At 36.4% G+C, this 9,083-nt stretch overlaps 2 protein-coding genes across 6 annotated transcripts in view; one reads left to right on the plus strand and one right to left on the minus strand.

The window, feature by feature from the left end:
- Window positions 1-6,338, plus strand: part of NEU4 (neuraminidase 4) — a 9,977-nt gene extending 3,639 nt beyond the window's left edge. Inside the window, exons 2-4 of one of the 3 annotated variants that reach the window (XM_072407650.1) lie at window positions 1,199-1,404; window positions 3,709-3,964; window positions 5,142-6,338. In XM_072407650.1, coding sequence (XP_072263751.1) covers window positions 1,199-1,404; window positions 3,709-3,964; window positions 5,142-6,226 — 1,547 coding nt within the window. In that variant the 3' untranslated portion in view covers window positions 6,227-6,338. Of the gene's footprint in view, window positions 1-1,198; window positions 1,405-2,844; window positions 3,332-3,708; window positions 3,965-5,141 lie in introns of those variants that run through there. The other 2 variants (XM_072407651.1, XM_072407652.1) reach the window with 2 other exon arrangements.
- Window positions 3,621-9,083, minus strand: part of TM4SF19 (transmembrane 4 L six family member 19) — a 9,713-nt gene continuing 4,250 nt past the window's right edge. For all 3 annotated transcript variants that reach the window (XM_072407657.1, XM_072407655.1, XM_072407654.1), the window contains 5 exons: window positions 8,958-9,035; window positions 7,682-7,857; window positions 7,136-7,325; window positions 6,247-6,298; window positions 3,621-3,956 (listed from right to left, as the gene is read on the minus strand). In XM_072407657.1, the coding sequence (XP_072263758.1) occupies window positions 6,275-6,298; window positions 7,136-7,325; window positions 7,682-7,857; window positions 8,958-9,035 (468 nt within the window). In that variant the 3' untranslated portion in view covers window positions 3,621-3,956; window positions 6,247-6,274. The remainder of the gene's footprint in view (window positions 3,957-6,246; window positions 6,299-7,135; window positions 7,326-7,681; window positions 7,858-8,957; window positions 9,036-9,083) is intronic.

The following is a 9,083-nucleotide window of genomic DNA, read 5'->3' on the forward strand; positions in this document are numbered from 1 at the left end:
GGATAATAGGGGGGTGTAAGGAATACAGTGTACTGGTACAGGAGGATAATAGGGGGGTGTAAGGAATACAGTGTACTGGTACAGGAGGATAATAGAAATCAGTCAGAGAGGACAATTGAAAATTACACTGTAAGGAATACAGTGTTCAGGCTTTGACAAATACATAATATTGTAAAAATACAAGCAGACAAGAAAGGACAGCATAGGATAACAGAACATTTGGGATGCACAGTTTATGTATACAATATAAATTAGACAGATAGGCATTTTTAGTCAGCATGCAACCCCTGTACTACATTTGTTGGTCTTTCCCGTTTAACGTTTGTTCCAGTTGACTCCATAGTTTGCAAAGAATAAACTTTCTGGTTTTTTTTATATTGAAAGCTACAAAAAAAACTTCTAACTATCTTTTGTAGTCATTTTCAGTAACAGATGAACAAATGATTACTGTACACACAATGTTATTTTGTTCAGAATAAAATTGCTGCTACAGTTGACAATGGAAAATTCGACCATCAATAATTCAGTTTCTTCAGTTTTCAGGCATGCATTTCCCCGCCGCTATTTCTTTTACAATTTGATTATTTGGTTCTATAGACAGGGAGGGGGCAGGACAAGCAAGCAGCACCCTACTGTGTTCTCCTCTATAGAAGGGAACAGTGATCATTTTGATAGGTTGCTCATCAATCAGTTAGGAATGTGTTAGGAATACAGCATGCAGTTACACAATAAAACAAAGTGTAAGAAATATAATGTACAAGTAAACCGTAATGACTGAGTGTAGGAAAAAAATGTATATATATGGCATCATAATAGAGTGTAAAGAATATTGTGTACAGCTACACAATAACAGCACAATGTAAACAAGAATCTTAACAAGGGAAATGAGTGACATAATAACAGAAGATAAGGAATGTGGTGTATATGCTCACCATAATAACAGAATGTAAGAAATACTTTATGAAAATTTAAATACATGATAAATACAGTGTACAGGGACTAAAGACAATATAATATTCAAAGAAACAGCCACAAATGTTTATTGATGAGTAGTGTGAAAATATAATAGGCAACAATTTATTACAAATACGGAGAGAAATCAGTGCACAGTGAAGGAGAAGAGAAGGATTGGAATCTGCTACCAGCAATGACCGTTTGTATTCCTCACATGCAAGTATTTTGTTTTTCTGTTTTTAAGGAGCTATGGGATCCCGCCACGTGCCTGCTCGCACGGTTTTGTTCGAGAGGGAAAAAAATGGAGTTACATACCGTGTACCTGCTCTACTCTACATACCTCGTTGGTCAACATTGCTGGCTTTTGCAGAAGAGAGATTGAGTGTGGATGATGCTCATGCCAATCTACTTGTACTGCGACGTGGTACTTTTTACCGTAACTATGTAGAGGTCAGATAGACAGTTGATCAATTTGTATTGCTAGAGTCATCATTTACAAGATTTATGTAGTTCTGTAAATTATTTAAAATTCATTGCATGCAGCAAGACCATTTTATTTTTTGGTATATATATATATAATTTAAAATAGAAATCAAGCTTGTAGTAGGAACGGTAGCTGTGTACCCCGAGACATAAAGAAGAGGTACCTATGTGGCTTCCAGGAGAAAAAAAGCTTGTGAAATAGGTAATCTGCATTGTTTGGCTGGACCTGCCTTTTGCTTAGATCAGGGGTGTCAAACTCTGGCCCAGGGGCCAAATCTGGCCCCCAATGTCCTTTTTTTGGCTCCTAAAGGAATCCTAAATATGAACTGCAGCTGGCCAACCGCTGCATTGAAATAGCGCTGCTACTACAATTCCCAGCATCACTCTCGTCTATAGATCAGCGGGCTCTCGGCCAATGCATGGCCCCGCATTGGACTGTTTTATAGATTGCGGTGAATTTTAGTAGCAGCGCTATTTCAATGAAGAGGGAGTTTCATAGGCGGGCCACTAAGATTTGGCCCCGCATTTGGCTGCATCTGGCATTTCCAGCACTCCCCCTCAGCTGTTTTCCTTGCTACTCCAAGGCATGGACTTGAATGGTTAGGTTTTCACAGAAGAATATTGTTGTTATTATTATTGCTAGCCTATGCAAAAAGGTTACCATTAAAATTTAACTCAGAAGGCTACAAATAGAGCAAGAGGCATAAGATTTTTCATAATTAAAATTAAAAAAAAAATGTTATGTCTCTTTCTCAATTATAAGCTTGTTCCAGATTGAATGTGAAGCAAAACCTCTTGGTTTCCATATGAAAAGGGTTTATATCTAATGAGAAGGACACATTTCCTCAATTTCTTTCAATAAAGTTCAAGGTTGGCCTGCGACTTAGTCTAAGTTTTTAATTTTGACCCTCTGTGTATTTGAATTTGACACCCCTGGCTTAGATGATCTATTTTTTAAGTTTCAACTATAAGGAATGTTATATTTAAATGTTACTTTTTAAAGTGTATTAAAGTTTAGAATGTCATTAGATTTTTTACTGTCAGGGAGATTTCCCTGTACTTTATGTTCCTGAGAAATACAGGAAGTGACAGGAGATCTTTCCATTGTGAAGAAAAATACCCTGTTAGTCAGTTGACACCAGAACATGAGGCTCCTCACCCCCTTATTCTTGTAACACCAAAATGCTGGATTTTTCCTTTCTTTTCCTTCCTTTCTGCACCAAAAGCAATGGTCACTAGGACAGACCTAGAGGTAGCAGTAAAAAACCTGCCATGTATTTTAATACTTCCTCACTCTATCCAATACCAAACATTATTGTCTTTACATAAATGTAGATATTTTGCAGCGAACTACTTGCTGTTTGTCATAATTCCAAATAAAGTAATTGGGTAATGCAGCAACAGCAGTATGAGTGGGCAGAGATCAATGGAGGAACTGCATGACATTTTGTAGAGCACAGTTATTCAGTTGAATTCCAAAACATGGCAGAAATGCCAATGAGTTGTCACCCAAATAATCTGTGGGAGTACGTCATAATGTAAAAATGTATTTTTCCTATGGCCATACAAAGCACACAACAGTGCAGCGTGTGAAAATGATCCCCAAAGTAAGGTGTTATGAGATCCTAGGTGGGCATTGAAGAGCTCTGAGTTCTTTGTAATCTATCAGAAATTAAGTTGGAAGTGCTGACACCACATATATAGAAATTCAGACCTATGCAGACATGTCAACAATTAGAGTTGTAAAATATAAAGAAGTGTGTAAATTGCCAAGATGTGCTATGCCTTAACATATGCTTTAACTCAATCTGACCCTCAAATATCAAGAAACTAATGTTTATAAACATTTAGGGCTGGAATAAACCAACAGTTTCAGCATTCCTAACTACCAATGGTAAGTTCCAATCTGGGCAGGGTCCAGTTCTCCACCTGTATCATTGTTTGTATCATTTGCTACCCCTATTTAATCTACAGCGCTGCCTAAAATGTTGGCACTATAAAAATACTGTTTATTAATAATAATCATAATATATACTTGTACTGCATGTGTCTTTTTTTTGATCTATCAATTTCACCAAAAAAAAAAACACAGAGTAAAAATAACCCTTGTTACTCTTAAATCTTCAGTTAACGTTTCAGTGTGGTAATGTTCAGTAAAGGTGAACAAAAATGTACTAAATATGTTCCAATACTAGTCATAATTGGATAATTTAATACAATAACAAATGTATATAATTACATAAAGACTTATTGTATGGACCATTCCCACAGTGGGAGGACATGATTGCAGTGGACAGAGCCTGTCTGCCTGGACATCGCTCGATGAATCCATGTCCAATCTATGATGACTTCACAGGGCAGATATTCCTATTCTTCATTGCTGTCCTGGGCAGTACAACGGAAACCTACCAGATCATCACCGGGCGGAACCTGGCACGGCTGTGCTACGTAACAAGTGTTGACCAAGGAAGAAGCTGGAGTGACGTCACAGACTTGACTCACAAGGTGATTGGGGAATCCTTAAAAGGTACAAATTAGAAATCATATGTCAATTCAATGAATGCATTCAGCTGCTGATCTGACTGGACAGTGAAATGAAAACTAGCAGATTTATAGGCTAATCTCTGAAACTCTCTTCTCTCCTCCTAATAGCATGTTCTTTGTTAGTGCATTAGCCCAACTTACTCAGTTACCTATTCCTTCTCTCCCAGTATAAACTGTATATTAAATTGCAAGAGACTGATACCCAGTCAAAAACATATAATCCATATACACTGATAGTGGAAGTAAATATAGTATATTCTTGACCTATAGAATACAGGCAACCATACAACCTTTAATAAACTTTGCTATAGGGCGATTGACAGAAAGTCTTCCTTTACAGCAGGGAATAGTAAAAGAATCATTATCTTTAAATGTGAAAGAAAAATGATCACATCACAGTTAATGCTTTCTTTACCATTTACACCTAACAGTGGTCAGATTATGGTCAGATTATGAGCATGCTACAAAAGACAGTAAAATACTGCAAACATGATAGAAAAGAACGTCAGAGAATGCAGGCAGTTTGCAAGAGATATTCAGGTACTACACACACTCACTTTAGTAGTTGAAGATTGGAAACATCCCTAGGGACTGAAGGTACATTACATAAGACTGATAGAAATCATTGCTATTATAACCCCCTTCCAATTCAAATATGTGTTTGCTAATTTAGCCTTTATTATGTATTGTCTCCAGATATTTAAGACATATCTCCAATACCATGTATTTTTGTAACATGTACTTGGATTAAAAGCTTTATATACAATTTCAAGTAAACAAATATATAGAAAGCCCACATTGCTATGTTGAAATAACTGAATTGATTTTTTTAACAAGAACATTCCATCAAAGAATTTCACAATCCAGCCATTAATTGCAGAAATACCAAGGGTCACTTCCTCCTAAGTGGCAGTCATCCCAATAAAAAAACAGCTTTTTATGTCTAAATGCAATTGGACTTACAGTAAAATACATGTCTCGATTACAATTACTACCTAAAAGATAAAATACCCATAAACAATGGTAAAAAAGTGTTATGTTAGGTTCATTATCATATTGTAAAACCATCTAACTGATTTTATAGCTGCAATTGTATAAACAAATATATAATCACTGTTCTGGTATTTATATTATGTCTGGATATTCCCTCTTTTTTTCAGAGTGGGCCACCTTTGCTTTGGGACCAGGCCATGGTATACAGCTAAAATCTGGTCGTCTACTTCTTCCTGCTTACACTTATCACATCAACTGTCGAGATTGCTTTGGCAAACTTTGCCGCACTACACCAAAAGCTTTTGCCTTTCGCAGTGATGATCATGGAAAGTCTTGGAAAGTTGGAGAACTTATTCCAAACCTGCAGACAGTGGAATGCCAACTGGTGTCAGTGGATGAAGAAGATGGGAGTAATGTTCTCTACTGCAATGCCAGAAGCTCTTTGGGATTTCGAGTACAAGCCCTAAGCTCTGATGGTGGCATTGTGTTCCAACCTGGACAGTTGGTTGACAAGTTAGTGGAGACGTCTAATGGATGTCATGGCAGTGTCATTGGTTTTCCTGCTCCTCTGGATTTTTTATCAAAGCATACTATCAATAATCCAGTTTGCTGCCAGTCTCAGAGCTCAGTGGTGTTAGCTAAATTGTCAGATGTAAAAAAATGGAAAACAAAGAGTCCTCATGCACACGACCAATTAAGTACATTTAAAAATAGTCTACAACAATGTCAATCCAGCAGTGGAAGTGGTATCTATAAATTAGTTTGTCATGGGCAGATCATATGGGAGGATGTTTGTAAAAACAATTGTTATACTAATATGGAATCATCAATCAAGTTAATGTTACAACATAAAACTCATCACAAGACTGGGAATAGATTCCAGACACCTACATGGGTGCTGTACTCCCATCCCACCAGTTCACACTCACGGGTAAACCTTGGAGTCTACCTCAGTGCCTATCCTAAGGATGCTGATAGCTGGAGAGGACCTTGGGTCATCTATGAGGGACCCAGTGCCTACTCTGACTTATCCTATATGGAGCTGCCTTCTGCTGAAGATGGATCTATGGGTTTACCACCCATAGTTGCCTTTGCCTGTCTCTATGAAAATGGTTTAACATCTCCATATGAGCAGATATCGTTCAGTATCTTTACCCTGTATGAGGTCATTCAGAACCTGCCACTTAAACCCAGTGTTCTCAATTATCCCATTAGCAAAGACAAAAGAAAAGGGAACTGTACAACATCATAACAGAACAAAAACAAGCTAACCTTATTATTGTTATCCAGTTCTCTGTAACTATTTGCCATCTACTTCATGTAGCTGAAGAATAAAGAAAAATATAAAGTTATGTCAAAAATAATATTTTTGTTAGCAGCCTGTTTATTTGCACACCTGGGGAAACCGTATAATAGTACAAACTAGTACATACGCCAGAGCAGTATTTCTCAACCCTAGGGTTCGTCCAGAGGTTGCTAGAGGTTCCTTGAGTAATTAGCAATTTGTCTCTCAAGTCAGTTTAGCATACACTGATGATCTTTTTGTCGTAGCCTTCTCAATGGTCAGCAATGTAGGAGAAATTACAATTCACCTCCATGTTAGTGCACCGTGAGCTGTGGATATAGTATTTATAGCAGGGGCTCCCCGAAGACCCAAAGGTTTTTTCAAGGGTTCCCCCATGTTGAAAAAGTTGAGAAACACTGCACTAGAGTGCATACTGGTATTATTTATTGTGTCTTGTTTGACACAGGTACAGATGTAAAATACAATATGATATGTACTTTCTGGTATGTGAAGGTGCCTAGGCATACCTGATTAGTTTTGAAGTGAGATTTGCAGATGTCACTACTGTGCTGCTTACTGTTGTCTTTGCTGGAGGCTCTGACATGAGGAAGCAAAGCCCTGTCTCTACCCAGATGGTAAAAAGACATAGTAAGTAAGTGATGCTGAGAGATTAGCTGCAGGAAGACCTTTGCCCTCCTTTTACCTTTTTGTGGGCTTAGTTTCCAAAATTTAGTTCCTTGTTCAGCTCTTTCCATTGACTCATACAACAATCTATTGCTCTAAATACCTTCCACAAAAGAGTCAGCGCTGACCGAGCTTACAAACAATCCTAAATTATCCTGTGGAAAATAATGAATTAAGTTGGGTTATACAAACCTTTTCTCTGTCACAATGACCAACAAGCATGCCTATGATGGCATTTACAAACTGAGAAAGGCATAGGATAATCTGCAATGTGTTGATTAGGCAAAGGGATATAAAGAAATGTGAGTTCCAGGTCTCTATATCTGGTGGTTCAATGCAAGAAGACTTTCTGGAGGAGATGTCAGATAAGGAGATTGATGTGCTGCAAAATTAAAAAAAAAGAGTATAAAAAAAGAAGATCTTTTGTTTTTTGGGCTGTACAACTGTAAATGAGAAATACTGATTATTACAAATTATAAATAAATAAAACATATATTCCACCTTCTTTGCAGGTGATACACTGCATTTAAAAAAAAATGATTCATTATTGTAAGCTCAACCAGTGCAGAATGTGTGGTAAAATCTTAGCTTTACAAGAAATAACTCAATTTATCAACTAAATAGAAAAGCCAATGATTTTCCATATTTGATAGCTGAAATTGGATTTTGTGTATTTCTATAAAATGAGCATAGCATATATAACAAAACATGTATTATCTGAACAAGTAAAATTTGTACCTGGTGTTAAAGACTGGAAAGCCAATGGTTATGTACGGATAACCCCACTCTTGTGCTGTTCCACCCCCCACCTGGTACAAGCAGTATGGACCACTGAACAAACCAGCAGCAGAGAAAAAAAGGGAAGCTGACGCTCCAACCAAAGATAGAATTGACAGAATAACAGACAACAGCATCTGGAGTAATAAACAAACAGAATGAACCAGAGTAAAAAAAAAAAAAATAAACTTATTATAACATTAGGTTAAATCTATGTTTAGGTACGTTTATAAAGCATTTGCTATAAAATAAATAATAATTTAAAAAATGTTGGTGTGTTTTACCATTGCATGCTTACCAATGCAAAACATAACGGTCCTACATTAAAAAGTTAATGAAGGTGAAGCTAGACAATGATTTTTGATAAGTAAATATGTTTATTAGCCCATAGAAGAAGATTTGACCAACGTTATAACTTATAAATGAACTTTAGTTTGAGATGTCTGGCCTAACATGAAAAAAGCAGTGTCTATTTATCTTTTATTTTTTTATTTTGTTTTCACTGAAGATGAAGATAGAATCCAGTTTCAAGAATACAAGAACATGAAGATGTCTAAAAGAGATTAGGGAGATTGGATAAGGTTATGGGCTAATAGGTAAAGTAATAATGTGGGAAAGTGGCCATAACGGTGGCCCAGCAAATTTATAAGAGGGATCATTACGTTTACCAATATTCATGATACAGTTCAATTTGGACTTAGTAAATTGATGGGAGAAAGTAGAGAATAACCAGAATTTGGCTACAGTGATTTATTGCCAGAAATAAGTTGCCAATTTAATTCACTTTTTGGAACTTTTTCTATTGATACATTTAGGAGACATATTTGAGGTGGCCCATGCATGTTTTATTGATTCAGTAATTTTGCTAATTAAAGTAAATCTTATTAGCCAAATGGTACTGGCTATTTTGTTTTATCACTCTATATAAATATATATATATATATATATATATACACCGTAAATATATATATGATACTTTTTAGTTGTGAAAACAAGAGTGAACAGTAAAAGTTGCATAAACTGGATATTGGTGACTGTCAGTACCATCCCTACTATATCCTAGGTAAGAATCTCAATGGAACCATTTTCCGAGCAAGCATAAGATATCCCTGAAGTCCTCATCTTTTGACTACTTATATTACTACATCCTATGTGGAGTGATAATTAAACAACTAATTCTTTACAGCATATGTTGACACTGGTAATGTGAGATTTATACATTTTGTTCAACACTTACATGACAGCAAGTTCCACAGCAGGAGAGTCTCTTCACCTTAAATCCCACAACGATGGATTGTATACCAACAAGAAGCACCTTGAATTGAGAAAGCAATATGAACCTATGTTTTTCATTCTAATAGGT

The sequence above is a fragment of the Pyxicephalus adspersus genome, chromosome 4, assembly GCF_032062135.1.
Source record: "Pyxicephalus adspersus chromosome 4, UCB_Pads_2.0, whole genome shotgun sequence".
In the NCBI taxonomy this organism is placed as follows: domain Eukaryota; kingdom Metazoa; phylum Chordata; class Amphibia; order Anura; family Pyxicephalidae; genus Pyxicephalus; species Pyxicephalus adspersus.